Below are 19,529 nucleotides of genomic sequence, written 5' to 3' on the forward strand. Positions count from 1 at the left end.
TTGAGTTTCATGTGTTTAGAAAATTGTATCTTATATCTTGGGTATCCTAGGTTTTGGGCTAATATCCACTTATCAGTGAGTACATATTGTGTGAGTTCCTTTGTGAATGTGTTACCTCACTCAGGATGATGCCCTCCAGGTCTATCCATTTGGCTAGGAATTTCATAAATTCATTCTTTTTAATAGCTGAGTAGTACTCCATTGTGTAGATGTACCACATTTTCTGTATCCATTCCTCTGTTGAGGGGCATCTGGGTTCTTTCCAGCTTCTGGCTATTATAAATAAGGCTGCTATGAACATAGTGGAGCATGTGTCCTTCTTAACAGTTGGGGCATCTTCTGGATATATGCCCAGGACAGGTATTGCTGGATCCTCCGGGAGTACTATGTCCAATTTTCTGAGGAACCGCCAGACTGATTTCCAGAGTGGTTGTAGAAGCCTGCAATCCCACCAACAGTGGAGGAGTGTTCCTCTTTCTCCACATCCACGCCAGCATCTGCTGTCACCTGAATTTTTGACCTTAGCCATTCTGACTGGTGTGAGGTGGGATCTCAGGGTTGTTTTGATTTGCATTTCCCTGATGATTAAGGATGTTGAACATTTTTTCAGGTGCTTCTCTGCCATTCGGTATTCCTCAGGTGAGAATTCTTTGTTCAGTTCTGAGCCCCATTTTTTAATGGGGTTATTTGATTTTCTGAAGTCCACCTTCTTGAGTTCTTTATATATGTTGGATATTAGTCCCCTATCTGATTTAGGATGGGTAAAGATCCTTTCCCAATCTGTTGGTGGCCTTTTTTTCTTATTGACGGTGTCTTTTGCCTTGCAGAAACTTTGGAGTTTCATTAGGTCCCATTTGTCAATTCTCGATCTTACAGCACAAGCCATTGCTGTTCTGTTCAGGAATTTTTCCCCTGTGCCCATATCTTCAAGTCTTTTCCCCACTTTCTCCTCTATAAGTTTCAGTGTCTCTGATTTTAAGTGAAGTTCCTTGATCCACTTAGATTTGACCTTAGTACAAGGAGATAAGTATGGATCAATTCGCATTCTTCTACATGATAACAACCAGTTGTGCCAGCACTAATTGTGGAAAATGCTGTCTTTCTTCCACTGGATGGTTTTAGCTCCCTTGTCGAACATCAAGTGACCATAGGTGTGTGGGTTCATTTCTGGGTCTTCAATTCTATTCCATTGGTCTACTTGTCTGTCTCTATACCAGTCCCATGCAGTTTTTATCACAATTGCTCTGTAGTAAAGCTTTAGGTCAGGCATGGTGATTCCACCAGAGGTTCTTTTATCCTTGACAAGACTTTTTGCTATCCTAGGTTTTTTGTTATTCCAGATGAATTTGCAAATTGCTCCTTCTAACTCATTGAAGAATTGAGTTGGAATTTTGATGGGGATTGCATTGAATCTGTAGATTGCTTTTGGCAAGATAGCCATTTTTACAATGTTGATCCTGCCAATCCATGAGCATGGGAGATCCTTCCATCTTCTGAGATCTTCTTTAATTTCTTTCTTCAGAGACTTGAAGTTTTTATCATACAGATCTTTCACTTCCTTAGTTAGAGTCATGCCGAGATATTTTATATTATTTGTGACTATTGAGAAGGGTGTTGTTTCCCTAATTTCTTTCTCAGCCTGTTTATTCTTTGTATAGAGAAAGGCCATTGACCTGTTTGAGTTTATTTTATATCCAGCTACTTCACCTAAGCTGTTTATCAGGTTTAGGAGTTCTCTGGTGGAATTTTTGGGGTCACTTATATATACTATCATATCATCTGCAAAAAGTGATATTTTGACTTCCTCTTTTCCCATTTGTATCCCCTTGATCTCCTTTTGTTGTCGAATTGCTCTGGCTAATACTTCAAGTACTATGTTGAAAAGGTAGGGAGAAAGTGGGCAGCCTTGTCTAGTCCCTGATTTTAGTGGGATTGCTTCCAGCTTCTCTCCATTTACTTTGATGTTGGCTACTGGTTTGCTGTAGATTGCTTTTATCATGTTTAGGTATGTGCCTTGAATTCCTGATCTTTCCAGAACTTTTATCATGAATGGGTGTTGGATCTTGTCAAATGCTTTTTCTGCATCTAACAAGATGATCATGTGGTTTTTGTCTTTGAGTTTGTTTATATAATGGATTACATTGATGTATTTTCGTATATTAAACCATCCCTGCATCCCTGGAATAAAACCTACTTGGTCAGGATGGATGATTGCTTTAATGTGTTCTTGGATTTGGTTAGCGAGAATTTTATTGAGGATTTTTGCATCGATATTCATAAGAGAAATTGGTTTGAAGTTCTCTATCTTTGTTGGATCTTTCTGTGGTTTAGGTATCAGAGTAATAGTGGCTTCATAAAATGAGTTGGGTAGAGTACCTTCTACTTCTATCTTGTGAAAAAGTTTGTGCAGAACTGGAATTAGATCTTCTTTGAAGGTCTGATAGAACTCTGCACTAAACCCTTCTGGTCCTGGGCTTTTTTTGGTTGGGAGACTATTTATAACTGCTTCTATTTCTTTAGGGGATATGGGACTGTTTAGAATGTCAACTTGATCCTGATTCAACTTTGGTACCTGTTATCTGTCCAGAAATTTGTCCATTTCGTCCAGGTTTTCCAGTTTTGTTGAAGGATCTGATGGTGTTTTGGATTTCTTCAGGATCTGTTGTTATGTCTCCCTTTTCAGTTCTGATTTTGTTAATTAGGATTTTGTCCCTGTGCCCTCTAGTGAGTCTAGCTAAGGGTTTATCTATCTTGTTGATTTTCTCAAAGAACCAACTCCTCGTTTGGTTAATTCTTTGAATAGTTCTTCTTGTTTCCACTTGGTTGATTTCACCCCTGAGTTTGATTATTTCCTGCCGTCTACTCCTCTTGGGTGAATTTGCTTCCTTTTTTTCTAGAGCTTTTAGATGTGTTGTCAAGCTGCTAGTATGTGCTCTCTCCCGTTTCTTCATGGAGGCACTCAGAGCTAGGAGTTTCCCTCTTAGAAATGCTTTCATTGTGTCCCATAGGTTTGGGTACGTTGTGGCTTCATTTTCATTAAACTCTAAAAAGTCTTTAATTTCTTTCTTTATTCCTTCCTTGACCAAGGTATCATTGAGAAGAGTGTTGTTCAGTTTCCACGTGAGTGTTGGCTTTCTATTATTTTTTTTTTGTTATTGAAGATCAGCCTTAGTGCATGGTGATCTGATAGGATACATGGGACAATTTCAATATTTTTGAATCTGTTGAGGCCTGTTTTGTGACCTATTATGTGGTCAATTTTGGAGAAGGTACCATGAGGTGCTGAGAAGAAGGTATATCCTTTTGTTTTAGGATAAAATGTTCTGTAGATATCTGTCAGATCCATTTGTTTAATCACTTCTGTTAGTTTCAGTGTGTCCCTGTTTAGTTTCTGTTTCCATGATCTGTCCATTGGTGAAAGTGGTGTGTTGAAGTCTCCCACTATTATTGTGTGAGGTGCAATGTGTGCTTTGAGCTTTACTAAAGTTTCTTTAATGAATGTGGCTGCCCTTGTATTTGGAGCATAGATATTCAGAATTGAGAGTTCCTCTTGGAGGATTTTACCTTTGATGAGAACGAAGTGCCCCTCCTTGTCTTTTTTGATGACTTTGGGTTCGAAGTCAATCTTATCAGATATTAGGATGGCTACTCCAGCTTGTTTCTTCATACCATTTGCTTGGAAAATTGTTTTCCAGCCTTTCATTCTGAGGTAGTGTCTATCTTTTTCTCTGAGATGTGTTTCCTGTAAGCAGCAAAATGTTGGGTCTTGTTTGTCTAGCCAGATTGTTTGTCTATGTCTTTTTATTGGGGAGTTGAGACCATTGATGTTAAGAGATATTAAGGAAAAGTAATTGTTGCTTCCTGTTATTTTTGTTGTTAAAGTTGGCATTCTGTTCTTGTGGCTGTCTTCTTTTAGGTTTGTTGAGGGATTACCTTCCTGTTTTTTCTAGGGCGTTGTTCCCGTTCTTGTATTGGTTTTTTTTTTTTGGTATTATCCTTTGAAGGGCTGGATTCGTGGAGAGATAATGTGTGAATTTGGTTTTGTCATGGAATACTTTGGTTTCTCCATCTATGGTAATTGAGAGTTTGGCTGGGTATAGTAGCCTGGGCTGGAATTTGTCTTCTCTTAGTGTCTGTATAACATCTGTCCAGGCTCTTCTGGCTTTCATAGTCTCTGGTGAAAAATCTGGTGTAATTCTGATAGGCTTGCCTTTATATGTTACTTGACCTTTTTCCCTTACTGCTTTTAGTATTCTATCTTTATTTAGTGCATTTGTTGTTCTGATTATTATGTGTCGGGAGGAATTTCTTTTCTGGTCCAGTCTATCTGGAGTTCTGTAGGCTTCTTGTATGTTCATAGGCATCTCTTTCTTTAGATTTGGGAAGTTTTCTTCAATAATCTTGTTGAAGATGTTTGCTGGTCCTTTGAATTGAAAATCTTCATTCTCATCCACTCCTATTATCCGTAGGTTTGGTCTTCTCCTTGTGTCCTAGATTTCCTGGATATTTTGAGTTAGGATCTTTTTGCATTTTCCATTTTCTTTGATTGTTGTGCCGATGTTCTCTATGGAATCTTCTGCACCTGAGATTCTCTCTTCCATCTCTTGTATTCTGTTGCTGATGCTCAAATCTATGGTTCCAGATTTCTTTCCTAGGGTTTCTATCTCCAGTGTTGCCTCACTTTGAGTTTTCTTTATTGTGTCTACTTCCCTTTTTAGGTCTAGTATGGTTTTGTTCATTTCCATCACCTGTTTGTATGTTTTTTCCTCTTTTTCTGTAAGGACTTCTACCTGTTTGATTGTGTTTTCCTGTTTTTCTCTAAGGACTTGTAACTCTTTAGCAGTGTTCTCCTGTATTTCTTTAAGTGATTTATTAAAGTCCTTCTTGATGTCCTCTACCATCATCATGAGATATGCTTTTAAATCTAGGTCTAGGTTTTCAGGTGTGTTGGGGTGTCCTGGACTGGACGAAGTGGGAGTACTGGGTTCTGATGATGGTGAGTGGTCTTGGTTCCTGTTAGTAAGATACCTACGTTTACCTTTCACCATCTGGTAATCTCTGGAGTTAGTAGTTATAGTTGACTCTGTTTAGAGATTGTTCTTCTGGTGATTCTGTGGAACAACATTATGAACTAACCAGTACCCCGGAGCTCTTGACTCTAGCTGCATATGTATCAAAAGATGGCCTGGTTGGCCATCACTGGAAAGAGAGTCCCATTGGACACGCAAACTTTATATGCCCCAGTACAGGGGAACACCAGGGCCAAAAAGGGGGAGTGGGTGGGTAGGGGAGTGGGGGTGGGTGGGTATGGGGGACTTTTGGTATAGCATTGGAAATGTAAATGAGCTAAATACCTAATAAAAAATGAAAAAAAAAAGATTATGTGACACCCATATCTGGCCTCTGTGCTAAGATGTGCATGCATATACTATACATACATGCTTGCAGGTTAAACATCTATACACATAAAATAAAAGTTATATTAAAATGATATCTATGAACATATGCACAATTCCTACTGTAATATCAGAAATGTGAGATTTAACCTTAAAAAATGTGTTCGTCAATTAAACATTTTATGAAATCATTGTATTTCTCCATTACATAAGTACTGATTTTAAAGTGTTTTTATAACACAGTATATTAAACACATACCTCTGAAAGATACCTTTTATAGTATAATTTTATTTCGCCCCAAGTTATTACCACAATAAATGAAGCCTTAAGCTAATTAAAACCACCATCACTATAAGCACTTTAAAGTTTCACTTTATCTACCTGTGGAAATGTAATAACTACTATTATTAGGAAGTAAGACTTAGAGAGAAAAATAAATAAATTATGCATTTTCACCTGAATAGTACATACTTGTTCGATATAAATTTATTATAACAAATCATATAATTAGCTTTTTCTATGAAAAACATATTCTTCGCATGAGATACTCTACCTCTAGTGTACCACTAAAAGTTCACTAACCTTGTCCTAAAGTTCGTCGGATGAGGATGTCCATCATACAAAGATAAGTAGTCGTACTCCTCTTCTAGTGCAAACGACTGAAAAACAATTTGTATTCTATTTCGTTCTTCTGCTATTATTACCCATGTACAGTTCGCACCATTTGGATATCCATATGGAAAACCAGGGCTTTCTATGGTGCCATTGAGTCCTTTTAAAGTTCCACCACATGTATAAATAAATCCTGCAACACAAGACAAATAGACATGGTTATAGAAAAGTTTCAAAACCTGTTAGTTGTTTTGGTTTTAAATTTTTAAATGTTTGGTTTTCTTTAACACCAATAGTGATAAATTTTAAATGATGTTTTATGAACTAGATAAATTTTATAAACATGTGTAACATATATATGTACCATATGATTTATAGTATGAAAAACAACATATTTATAATTTATTAGACTAAATTTAATAATTGTAAAGCAGTGGGTAAAAATTACTCACTATATTTGATTCATTATCCATTTTGATCTAACAAATAAAAGTTTCAAACATGTCAATTTGCTTCATATGTTTTTTAATCTAATTCTGGGGAGAAGTAAAGAGTGTTGAAAATTGATTATAAAATGTGGTGTAAGTCTAAAATGATTAAATCCATCATTTCTGATATAATGTGCTTTGAAACATAGTCAGATATACCTATACAGCATTTTAAAAGAATATGCTCAATTCACTAGAAGAGGTTTTGTGAAAAACAGTCTATGTAATTGTTTCTATTTCCATAACAGTGATTGGTTCATTCTATGGTAATCCTAAATTAGGACCAAATGTAATCATATACATATACACATATATGTATATATATATTTAAAATTAAGTCTGGACATTTTGTATCAATGTTCTTAATTTTTGCACTACTTCTATGAGAGATATATGAGGGCATGCTCCTCAGAGATAATTTGACAGCTTACTATATTTTTTGACTACTTAGTTTGTTTGAATATACAGATCAAGATGCAGAGACATGTACAGAAGTTAAGAAGCACAATTAGAGACTGGGGCAGACAGGAGTCATGTTCCAATGTTAATATCTCATTCTGTGCCTCAAATCACAGCAGCAGCTGTGCTTGCTTAGTGAATCAGTTCACCATGCAACAACCATTTGCTCTAGATTAGCTAACTGTAATGGGTCTGCTCCTAAGAACCTGTCTCATGGTTGGGTGGATATATTCAAAACTGTCCTTGATCCTTACTTAGCTTGGAAGTCTACCGCTTCAGATGTGTATGTGTCCAAGTGCTAATCCTGGTAAATAAATGGAATTCTTGCTACATTCTAGCTCTTTTTTAAAGCTTACCAAGAATTCAGATCAGGTAGAAGCTTAAAAAGTCAATACTTGCCTATATTCATATATTTTTTCGCTAATTCATCAAAAGTCAAATAGGGTGTTTTATGATTTTCAAAAGCATATAAATAAATAAACAAATATTAAAAGGTCTCTTTCAAATTGCTTCCTGCAGAGCAATTACTTGGAAGCCTTAGGTTAATTAGCTATCACCCATTTCTATTACTTTTCTGCCTGAACAGTTTCCAATTTGAACTTCATAACAAAATGCAAGCATGAATCCCTTTAGCTACAATCTGATCTATGGGCTGTTTTTTATGTTCTCAAGCCATATAACCCTGCTGATGTTGGACACAGGGCATACTTCTTAAAATAACACTCTGACTGTTTTGTCTGCTCATTTGCAAAGGGGCTGCTGATTCACATCCTGCAAATGTTATTTTCTTTAGATAAATGGAAAATTGCACCTATGTTTAATAATGTCATCCTTTTCCTAAATTCTCAATTTATTTTTCTTTTAAGTAGATTAATCATGAAACTATACATTAACAACAAAGTATTTTCTAAGGCTGAAATTTTTGAATAAAAGTAATTTAAAATCAAAAATAGAATTTTAAATGTTAAAAATAACTACCACCACTCACTTGGAGTGACCTTGGAGTCTACCCTGTTAATAAATGTTTTCTACTTTATATACATTTTTTTCTAAGAATGTGAACAACTTTTAATTTTTCTGTGCAGAGAAAAATTAAATTTAATATATTTTACAAGATACATTTTAAAATAAGTATCTATTTAAGTTAGTTAGTTCATGTTTTTCTTAAGGGTATCGCTGTCTAATGAGGTTTCTCTTTTTTTTTAATTGGGTATTTATTTCATCTACATTTCCAATGCTATCCCTAAAGTCCCCCATCAGCTCCCCCACCCACTCCCCCACCCACCCACTCCCACTTCTTGGCCCTGGCGTTCCCCTGTACTGAGGCAGATAAAGTTTGCACAACCAATGGGCCTCTCTTTCTGCTGATGGCCAACTAGGCCATCTTCTGATACATATGCAGCTAGAGACACGAGCTCTGGGGGGTACTGGTTAGTTCATAATGTTGTTCCACATATAGGGTTGCAGATCCCTCTAGCTCCTTGGTTACTTTCTCTAGCTCCTCCATTGGGGGCCCTGTGATCCATCCAATAGCTGACTGTGAGCATCCACTTCTGTGTTTGCTAGGCCCGGGCATAGTATCACAAGAGACAGCTATATCTGGGTCCTTTCAGCAAAATCTTGCTAGTGTATGCAATGGTGTCAGCGTTTGGAGGCTGATTATGGGATGGATCCCCAGATATGGCAGTCTCTAGATGGTCTATCCTTTCGTCTCAGCTCCAAACTTTGTCTCTGTAACTCTTTCCATGGGTGTTTTGTTCCTAATTCTAAGAAGGGGCAAAGGATCCACACTTTGGTCTTCATTCTTCTTGAGTTTCATGTGTTTAGCAAATTGTATCTTATATCTTGGGTATTCTAAGTTTCTGGGCTAATATCCACTTTGATAATTTCATATATCTACTGTTTTTCTTTTATCGTACATAAGACTATATACATAAGACATCTCTTCTAGTCAATAGAACAAGTTACAAAGTTGAAAATTCAAGCTTTTTAGTGTTTTGATCATATTTTAAGTCCCAGCATGTGACTGTAAACGTTTAGGCACTTACAGCAGTGATACTATTACACTATATTGCAACACTGTCTAAGGCATACCCCTCCCCTGATCACTTCTGAAGTATTCCTTTAATCACAAGAAGTTTCCTAATAGAATGTGTCATAATCCCAAACTATATCTTAGTCTCAGATGGTTAGAAAATCAGTAGGGAACAAACAATAAGGAGTTTGTGGATCAGAAGTGAGCACACAAGAAATCACAGATGCACATGGAAAACTATAGTAGCAATAATTTCTACTACTAGCATGGCTTCTTCGTATCACAAAGGGCACATGGATACATATTTAGTTGTTTGAGATTTGTAACCTGCTTGCCTTTCTAAATCACAGCTATTTGCTTTCTGCATCAGTGTAATACAATGAATAACACATCCATTTATTCACTTTACCTTTTGTGAACAAAAGTTGTATAAACATCCTTCTCATTTTTTATGATTCTTCAAGTAACTTGACATTGTGTCATCTTCACAAAAATCGTAAAACCTTACATAAGCTCACACACACACACACACACACACACACACACACACACACCTCTGTCTTCTTGTTATCTTTGGTTCAGGTTTATGAGACATGGTCTTACAATGTAGCTAAAAAATAATGACCATTATTTCACTATGTACATCATGTTGTTCTTAATTTTTAAAATTCCACTACAATCATATTATTATAGTTGTACAAGTGTGTCTTGTGTGTCAGTACTTTCTGAAAACTATAATAGTATAAATCATACTAATGGAATATATGGATTGCTAATTCATTGAAATCACCAAGTGTAATTACATATACACTATTCTGGACATTTATGTTAATTATGTCTTCTGGGTTTGATTTCAGACCCGTATTCTCAGAGGAAATATGCCTGAAGAGTTCAGATAGTTAATTTTTCCAGGTTTACACCACATTCCAAATTTATAGACATGACATTTCAAGCCTTTTACCTTCAAACCTTTTGATATTTGAGTTAGTTTACCTTAAAATATTTCAGAAAAAGATCTAGGAGTAACTGATTAAAATACTCTCTTCATCACAGAAATGTAAGTAAACTTTAAAGGACCAAAATTTGCTTATGAAATATTTAAGTCTTTAAGCTTTAGAAAGGATGTAATGAATTTTATCAATTATACTTATAATTCTCCAACTATTCTAAGAGTTCCCATGACTCCAAAAGGTTATCTAAAATACTAACTTATATATTAACTTATAAAAAGAAAGTTTAGGAGCCAGCAAGATGTATTACTGTCTCAGGGCACTTGCCTCCAAATCTAATGGCATGAGTTTGATTCTACAATGTACATAGCAGAAAGAGATAAGCTACTCCTACAAAACTATTATCTAACCCTAACCCTCCAAACATGTTCAGATTAACTTGTGCACTGGAACATGTGTTCATGTACATAGGAACATACAAACATACAAGTAATTAAGATGTTATTTCACTAGTAATTATTACATATTAATTTTAAATTAAATAATTAACTAAATAAATAGATTATTTTATGTTTAAAGTTATAATAAAATTATGCAAGTATAATTTCAAAATGGAATATTTTTATAACTTCATTTAAATTTTAAATTAGACATATTATTAGAATAAATATTTTGATATAGTTTATTGTTTAATACAAATAAACTCAGAAGAAAATGTAGTGACAGACACTTTTGAATAAAATGTAGTATACTTGAGAGCAATTTGAAATACAGAGAAAGTGTCCTGCTTCTTACACATAAAATTGTTAATGTCCATTTTTCATAATTGTGACATATAACAAAACTTATGAAAACCATGAGTAATTTTAAAATTAAAAATCAACTTCAAACTAACAGCTTGGCATGTGGCTCTGCAACTCAAACTACCATTCTTAGCTTTGTACTTGACTTTCAAACTTAGCATCCTTGAAGCCATCTGAATAACGTTACACTTCCGAAAAGAATAGAAAAGGTAGCTGTAAAACAAATTTCCATTCCACACAGGTTATTCTCAATATTGTACCTGTGTTGAAATAGGAAATTTATTTGTCAATATTTTAATGCATGATCATACAATCTGTAGTTTTCTCAGTTATAGAGATTACTGTAATTTAAATGTTTAAATCTTTATTCCCTCAACAAATTGTCAAAAGAATATTTAATAATGCAATTGTCTAAGTTACAAAATAAAGTAATACAGACAAGAATCAAATCAACGCCTAAAAGCAAGACCTGGAAAGAAATTGTTCATCGCTGATTCTGAGACACTCTTAAAACACTTGAGGATTTGACTGTCTCTTCGCCCATAGGCACAATGAGGAAAGACCTGAGCTATCCCTGATTTCATAACTGAGGACTATTTGAGGTCCAGCTCAAAGAACTAGAAGCTAAGATAGACTTCTTAATTTTTATGATGCAAAAGTATAACCAAATGCATATGTAGAATTTTAAAAGGAGGGAAACACTGGTTTGTGACATTTGAAGATATGTGACATAAACTGTCCATCATGAAGTTAATTGATTGTGAACTTCATGGCTTTACTTTTGAAAAGTCAAACTTTTATCCAGGCAGAAAGCAAACAGCATAACAAGAGTAGCAACAATAACAAAAAACCTAGAAGTACAAATCTACATTCAGGGAAGCAGGGGTTATCATTTTGACACACACACACAAAAAAAAAAAAAAACATTCCAGCATTTACAACAATACATTTTTCCATAAAAATAATTAATTCTGTTATGACATTGGGTATAAAGTCTGACACCTACCTAAGAAGCTTTTATGAAATTATAGTTGGCTGAGAGATGAAAATTGGTTTTAAACCATCCAAGAATACAATTTTTTCTGTTGAAAGCTCACTGAGTGCAACTCTCTAAGAGCTATTACTAATGAGCAAAAAATATAGTGATTTTAACCCCTTGGTGGTATGCACCTCTATTCCCATCAGTAAGATGCCAGGAAAGATTTAAGAGTTAACAGACAGCAATGCTATAAAGTGAGCATGTGTCTCAAAATAAACAACAAACCACAACAACAAATCCTGAACTAACAAAAACAAACAAAAAACCATGTCAAATAAATAATTTTCATGAAGTAACTCAAGAAAACAGAAAAAAAAGAGACTTCAATCTAAAGCCAAGGACCATAGAAAATAGTAAAGAGAAACAAAACAGAAACATAAATGCTACCTACACCCACTCCAGTAGTGACTTGCATGACAGGCCTAGACACCTGGACAAAGTTCCGAGGGGAAAAGTTCACGGGAAACTTAGTCTCCTAGAACCATGGCATCCTGGATAATGATTGCTCCAAACTTGTTCTTGAGAATGGATCTGTGTGCTTTCTTTCAGTATTGTTTTATTATAGGTGCCTCCAAGCAATGACTTGCCAAATACATAAGCAAAATTGAACTTTGCTTCCTGGCCTTCAGCAATGCCCTAGGTAATCCCTGAGCTGACCCTGGGCTTGGAATTTAGTAAGAATGTTGCCTATTCAGTGACATTCAGAGTTGCCTCTAGTATTGTAAGAGAGATAGTGAAAGAAATCAGGCACTACTATCTACTACATAGAGTTAGAAATTCCATGGCAAATTAGCAAAGTAAGTTTAGAATTCTTATTATAGTTATGTATGGCAGACTACATTACTTATTAGTAGAAAGTCCCCCCACACAATCACTCCCATATACAGGAATTTACAATGGTTTAGGAAGTAGATTAGGCTGTGGTTTTAGAGTATTGCATTACTCATGAGAAGGTTAGCTAGAGCAGAACTCCCTAATTAGAACCAAGGCTTGGGCATGAAAGACCTTGGCCCAGGAGTATAAAGACCTCAAACCTGGCTTCTAAGACTATAGCTGACTTTAGATAGAGCTGACTTTGTCTCAGTTGTTTTATTGCCCAGTTCCTGCCAGTCTTTGTGTTTGCATTCCTCTGTTTTGTCTAAGAGTCATTAAGCATCCGGTAACCTCATTGTACCTTGCTGATGTGTCACCTAACTTCCCTATTTTCTTCTGTATTAAAAGTTTGATGCTCAATTTGACAAATTACATGTACATACACACTCTCCATTGTGATATGTTTAGCCTTTGTAAAGCTACTACATTCAGCATATTCCTCAGTCTACCTTATTTAATGCTAAAAATAATCATATATAAATTAAACTATGGTAATCAGCTGAAATAGTTTTCAAACAAAACACAATTCTAGAGAATACAACAGTTCAAGGCATACTCATTCACTGTCATTTAACTTCTGTAATATGTACTGAATTACTTTTTAATTTCATTTCTGAGTGGGTTTTATGTATCCTAGGCATGCTTTGAACTTGCTTTTAGCCAAAGATACCAAATCTCCTGATTCTCCTTCCTCCTCTCCCTCTTCAACATGATAACGTCTGCGAATTAATTTTATCCACTAAGCTTTAAAGCTTAATATAATATTATACAGAATCAAATCCTAAGTTATATATCATAAGCTATAATAGAAATCTCTAAAGACATTATAATTGCTCTTGAAAAAATAAAAAAATATTAAATTTTGAGCTGTTTTCTGAAAAAGTTAAACTGATTCCACATTTTACCGTGATTTTGTTCATATCAGATTAGTTTTAATGTAATTGCCAATATTGTTCAAGTGGCACTCTTGCTTTTATGTGTATTAGTTTTAGTAGCCTATTGGAATATTCTAGATTATACTTTATTTCTCATACTTATTCTACACACTATTTTATGTGTCCCCCAAAACCCATACCTTTCCTTTGTAGTGGGAAAAAAATACATAACCCTTTTTGAATTCATTGGCTCTTTATATTAAACATCTGTTTGTATATGTGACTGCTTAGCTTGGGGTAACCTAGAATATTCACTGTCTTCTGTAAAAAGAAATATAAGGCTGTAGAAAAGCCAAAACATTTCCAGTGGTATTTAAAAGATCTAATGGATTCACTGCAAGATTTTTACAAAAGCTGCCGGTCTTAAATAAGCAATGTTGAAAAGCTTTTCAATCAGATTGTAGACTGCTTTGGAAACTGTTGCCAGACCCAGTGAACACTACACTACAATGCCTCATAGTAAGAACTACTTTCTCATTGCTTCCAAGCTTTAAATCACATGAATTTTTAGAAATATAAATTATTCCTGCAAATAAATAGCCTGACTGGTAATTACGAAATTTAAATTATTTCTAAAATACCAATAGCAGGGTTAAAAAAAGTTAATCAGTATACCACATAAAGGTTAAGGTAAAAAAAATTGAATAAAGTTATGATAAAAATACATTTTTAAGTTGTTCTGATTAATTGTAAAAGAAATACTGAACAACTATAATTTGTTTAGTTTTGATGTTCTGCACTCAAATAATATATTGCATTGAAAAAATGCAATCAATATTGAATTCTTTTACAGTTTATTTATTCATTCTACATCTTAGTTGGAGCCCTCTCCTTCAGTCACCCCCTTAACCCGCCTACACCCCCACACCCCCCCACACACAGTCCCTTCCCCATATCCCATCCCCTTCTCCTCCTCATCTGGGTACCAACCAACCCTGGCACAATAACTCACTACAGGACTTGTCACATCCTCTTCCACTGAGTGCAGACAAGGCAGTGCAGTTAGCAGAACAGGATCCATGGACAGGCACAGGGGCAGGCAACAGATTTAGGGACAGCTCCCCTCTCCCACCCCCACCCCCACCAACACCCCCACTTCAGTTGTTGAATGACTCACATGAAGAACAAGTTGCACATCTACTACATATGTGCTAGGGAATTGAGTCCAGCTCTTGTATGCTCTTTGGTTGGTCTCCAGTAGCCCCTATTGAAATTCTAAATTTTGAGAAATTATAGGTTTCCTAAGACATGACAACAGATTTTTGTCACTTATAATATGTGTACTGTATAGGTGAAAGAGGAAATTTTTAAGTAATAAATCAATATAATGCTTGTTATCATGTTTTTCTTTCATGAATACAGCTAGTTATCTCTTGTTAGCCACTAAAATAGAGTGAAACACAATCAATTCCATTTTGTAAAAATTAGGTGTCCTAAACTTAAAGTCTCCTATCTAAGTCCAACAGTTTGGAAAAAAAAATTTAATGTCCATGATACTGGCTTCTTTTCATTGTGTGTGTGTGTGTGTGTGTGTGTGTGTGTGTGTGTGTGTGTGCGTGTGTGTGTATACATCCAATATTAATTAGTCAAAATAAAAAAGGTCATGTATTTTAAAGAATCTGACAAAGGACATATGGAAGAGTTTAGTGGGAGAAAAGTGAAAGGGAAACATGTTATAATTATATTTAATCTCAAAAATTAAAAAAACAAAACAAAACAGTAATAAGTCCCATAGACTGGTGAGCAAATTTTACTAACTACTCCTTTACTAGTATATTCCTTTCCTCTTTAAATGAATATTTGATCATATGTGACTTCTCAACACCTTTAGTGGCATAATTTAAGATCTGGGTACACACAAAGCTGAATCTAAATACCTATTAACTAGGGAGTTTTGTGAAGTAACCAGCCTTCCTAAGTCGTCCAGGATGGCTACCTTTAAGTTTGATAAATCTTGTTTCTATCAGCAGTGACTCCTGCAATGCTCACAGAACTCGATAAAATTTACCTATAATTATTTATTCTTCTAAAATTATAACAATTTGGACAATCTGGCTTTGAAAGTTTCTTCTCTATTTTCATGTATTCCAGCTATTGAATATTTATACTATCTATAAAACTTGACTTTTTTCTAAATTGTATTGACCAATTTTTACGTACATAGAATAAGAAATTTTGCTGATAAATTATCTTTGCATATAACATTCACATCGCTTGAATGATTATGCAAATTTAAAATGGTATAGCATCCTAAGTTGAGAATACCTATATTGTGATTGTTGCTTTTCCAATCTAAATATATCTACCTCTTCTCTGTTTCTTGCTACTCTGCAATGCTGGCCCATAAAGATACCTTTTAGGTATGGCTTTCTGGTATCATAAACTTTCATGCAATGTAAGATAGAGCCAGAAGTGTAAAGGAAGAAGAATAAATAAAACATCCAGAGGAAAGAGATATCATTGTTCTTAAAACTAACAATGAATATACTCATTATGTTTGATGTGCAAACTTGCTGTAAAACTCGACTAGTAAAGAAGACCTCTAAGTGTTGTGCTGAATTTAAACCCCCTATACATCTACATGCATTGCTTCTTCAAGCCAAATGTGTTATTTCATCTTTAATTTATTTGTCCTTAATTAAAAAAGACAAAGGCCTCGCTTTGAGATTTAGTTGTGTTCATTCAAGCATTTATAAATAATGATTCTTTTAATCTTCTCCATATCCCTGTGAGGTATATTCTATAGTCTCCGTTTTCAGTTGATGAAAAAGACAGATTAAAAAGTTAATTAGAAGAAATGGGGTATATTATATAGGTACTAACTAACAGAGAAGGACTTTAACACACATATACTCTTGCACTTAATTTCATACAGATTTTTTTTCACCTACTAAGATCTATCCCCAACAGTCCTCCATTGTTGTTTAAGGATTCTTTTGTCTTTCTCTACATTTCTAAGTTATAACATAAGATGAATATTTTTAAAATAAATTCTATAGTAGAATTTCAAAGGTCGGTTAAAAAGTGGATTCTCAACAGTCTTCTTTGAATCTTATGCTGTATTTCAAAGGTTTTTCTCTTATTGTGATATAAATTATTCACAAATTTCAAGATAATAAACTTTAAAAATATAAATGTCCATATCATGTCCAATACCACTGATCAGGTAATGTTTTACTTTATTCTGTGCCTTCTATATTTTACCTTATTTGGTATAAAAAGATTAGCTAACTTCATTTAACCTAAATATTTCTCAATCTCATATATGTATGTGTATGTATATATGTATGTATCTGTCTGGCTGTATAGATCAGAGTTCAACCTCTGCTACCTCAGTGAATCAGGATCTTGTATGTTTAGCAAATCCAAATGGCCAATAGGCTTCAGAGATCCTTCTACCTCCATAGAACTGGGAACACATATGTGCACATCTTCCCATCCTTATTTGGTAGCTATTGATTGGATTTAAATCTTCTTGCTTATATAGTGAGCACTTAAACTGAGGCTTTCCCCTAGTTCTTCAATGTCCCATTTTTTAATCAATTATTAAAACTTTAAAAAAAGTCTATGAAAAGTATGTTAGAAAATAACCACAGTGCATCAAATTACAAAATGATTTATAATAATAGGGAAATACATATTGCAGTTATGATGTTCAAATGTGTTGTTTTGATGATTATAAACAATTATCCTTGCATGCTTCCCTTATAGGCAACTGACAACGGTAGGAATGAATGAATAAATAAACCGCTAAGATTTTATGGTTTCTGACACTTATCTTGTTTTCCGTCATTTATAAATGACATAACACACTTCAGGTAAATGGACTTCATCTCAGTTGCTATACTTGACGGTCTTAGGAACTTAATCACTCATTTCCTGATTCATTCAAAAACATAAAGTAAAAGATAAGCAGTCTGTCATGTTGCATTTGAAGACTTCTGTGTAAAATTAAATAAATAAACCTTGGAAAGAAAGCACTATCTGGAAAAAGCAACAAAACTATTTCTATACCAATAAAGAAGTTAACCACATTTCATAGCCGTATCCCAACTTATCTTCCTTTTGACACTTACTTTCCTTACTACAGCAGCAATAATATGTTTTTTCCCTTTTGTATTGTTGCCCCATACTTCTTATCCTAGTGCTAACAATAACGGTTGTGGTTATTATCTCCTTCCACACCTCTATGCCTCTTGCCTTGGGCCTGGAGTCAGTATTTACTTGAGAAGAAACAGTATATTGAAAGACTTCTAAGGTGAAAAATCAAAGTTTTTGTGGTTCTGGGAAGTTGAAGTTAGAATCCATTGGCACATAAGAAAACAAATCACAGATACTCCTAAACTCTCTCCAAGGCTTTCTTTCTTGCAGGGTTGAAAAGCAATAGTGTGAGTGACAGCTAGGATGACATTATCATTTTGGGGACACAGTTCTTTAGGTGAGGTTATGCAGAGAAATAGAGGAGGTGGAAGATAAATTGTCATTGAATGGGTTTTCATACCACTGACGGTGTAATTTAGTTTAACAGTAGTGACAGTCCAGCTTGAACCTGCTGACAGATGGCTGCTGGCAAAAAAAGATATGGTTGAGACTTACTGTCAAGATACAAGCTTTCATTTTAACTGAACAATGTTTGGGGTTTTTTAAATAACATTTCAAAGTATGATGAAAATAAAAAGAAATGATATTTAACACTCATATTGTATGAAGCATATCTAAGGGCTCCTCGTAGGATAGATGCTGGCTGAGGAAGATAGCATAATATTGTAGGAGTGAGTGACTCGAAGAAAGAATGTGTCTTTAAAAATGAGTTTTAGTTAGTGCTTGCTGGGATTTTGTATGTCTAAGGGTACTCAGAAGAAAGGGCAAGGTTGCAAGATTAAATGCAACTGAGAAACACCAACACCTCCAGCACTTAAAAAGAAAATAGAAAATAGGATAAGTTTCATAGGCCATTACTGAGATTTGCCCTTTGTAAATTCTCAATAGCTCCATTAGGATCTTGACTAATCTTTAGGAGTTCATAGGTGATTATTAAACAATACCCATAAGAATTTTCTTTTAAATATTTTACTATGTATCATAGAATGTTAAGGTCCCTACAGTTGTTATACTCATTTTATAGAAACTAAAATGTAACAAAGGGAGATTGTATAATATCTCAATCTAACATTGATTCATACAAGTGTTGCTATGTAGCAAAGAGGGACTTTCACCTCATGACCTTGCAGGGAAATATCTAGTACAGCTTATTGAACAAGGACAAATTCTCATAGCAAACTGTTTCTTTTCTACAGTATAAATAAATTAAATATTTAGAAATAACGAGGCACTCTAGACATTAAGAAAATATGGATGGGGGATTGGAAGAAAGGATATTTATATACACAGTGATTCCATTTTTATTTAAAACTGTTTGTTTTCTGAATACACAAAATATCTTATTGACCAGAGAAGATTAACAAATACCCATTCTCAAACACTGTTTATGGTTTGGGAATTTTGATTTGTTTATTTTGTTTTTCCAAAATTTAGATACACTAAAATCCATCCTCTTATCTTCTTCCATATCTTACACAATTTTCCATGGCTTCATTAGTAAAAATTTACTCGTTTTAAAATGCCATTAGACGGGGGTGCCTTGCCCGTGGAGTCTCTGGACACCCGCAAGGACCCACACAGGATCCCCCAAGGGAACCTAAGACCTCTGGTGAGTGGAACACAGCCTCTACTCCAATCCAATCGCTTGGGACCTGAGACTACATTAACTAGGGAAGCAAATAACCCGGCCTGATCAGGGGCACAAGTCCCTTCCTGTCCACTCCAGCACCGCTGTTAATTGTGCACGGAGTTTCCAGACACCCCCAAGGTCCTCACAGGACCCTCCATGGGATCCTAAGACCTCTGGTGAGTGGAACACAACTTCTGCCTGGAGGCA

The 19,529-nt window shown here is 34.9% G+C and overlaps 1 protein-coding gene across 9 annotated transcripts in view; it reads right to left on the reverse strand.

The window, feature by feature from the left end:
- Nucleotides 1-19,529, reverse strand: part of Csmd3 (CUB and Sushi multiple domains 3) — a 1,211,921-nt gene that overhangs the window by 1,086,787 nt on the left and 105,605 nt on the right. For all 9 annotated transcript variants that reach the window (XR_001781523.2, XR_003951374.1, NM_001081391.2 and 6 more), the window contains exon 2: nt 5,980-6,202. Coding sequence is in view for 7 of the 9 variants with exons in the window: in NM_001081391.2 (NP_001074860.2) it covers nt 5,980-6,202 (223 nt within the window). In the remaining 2 variants the exon portion in view is untranslated. The remainder of the gene's footprint in view (nt 1-5,979; nt 6,203-19,529) is intronic.

The sequence above is a fragment of the Mus musculus genome, chromosome 15 (assembly GCF_000001635.26).
Source record: "Mus musculus strain C57BL/6J chromosome 15, GRCm38.p6 C57BL/6J".
Classification (NCBI taxonomy): Eukaryota; Metazoa; Chordata; class Mammalia; order Rodentia; family Muridae; genus Mus; species Mus musculus.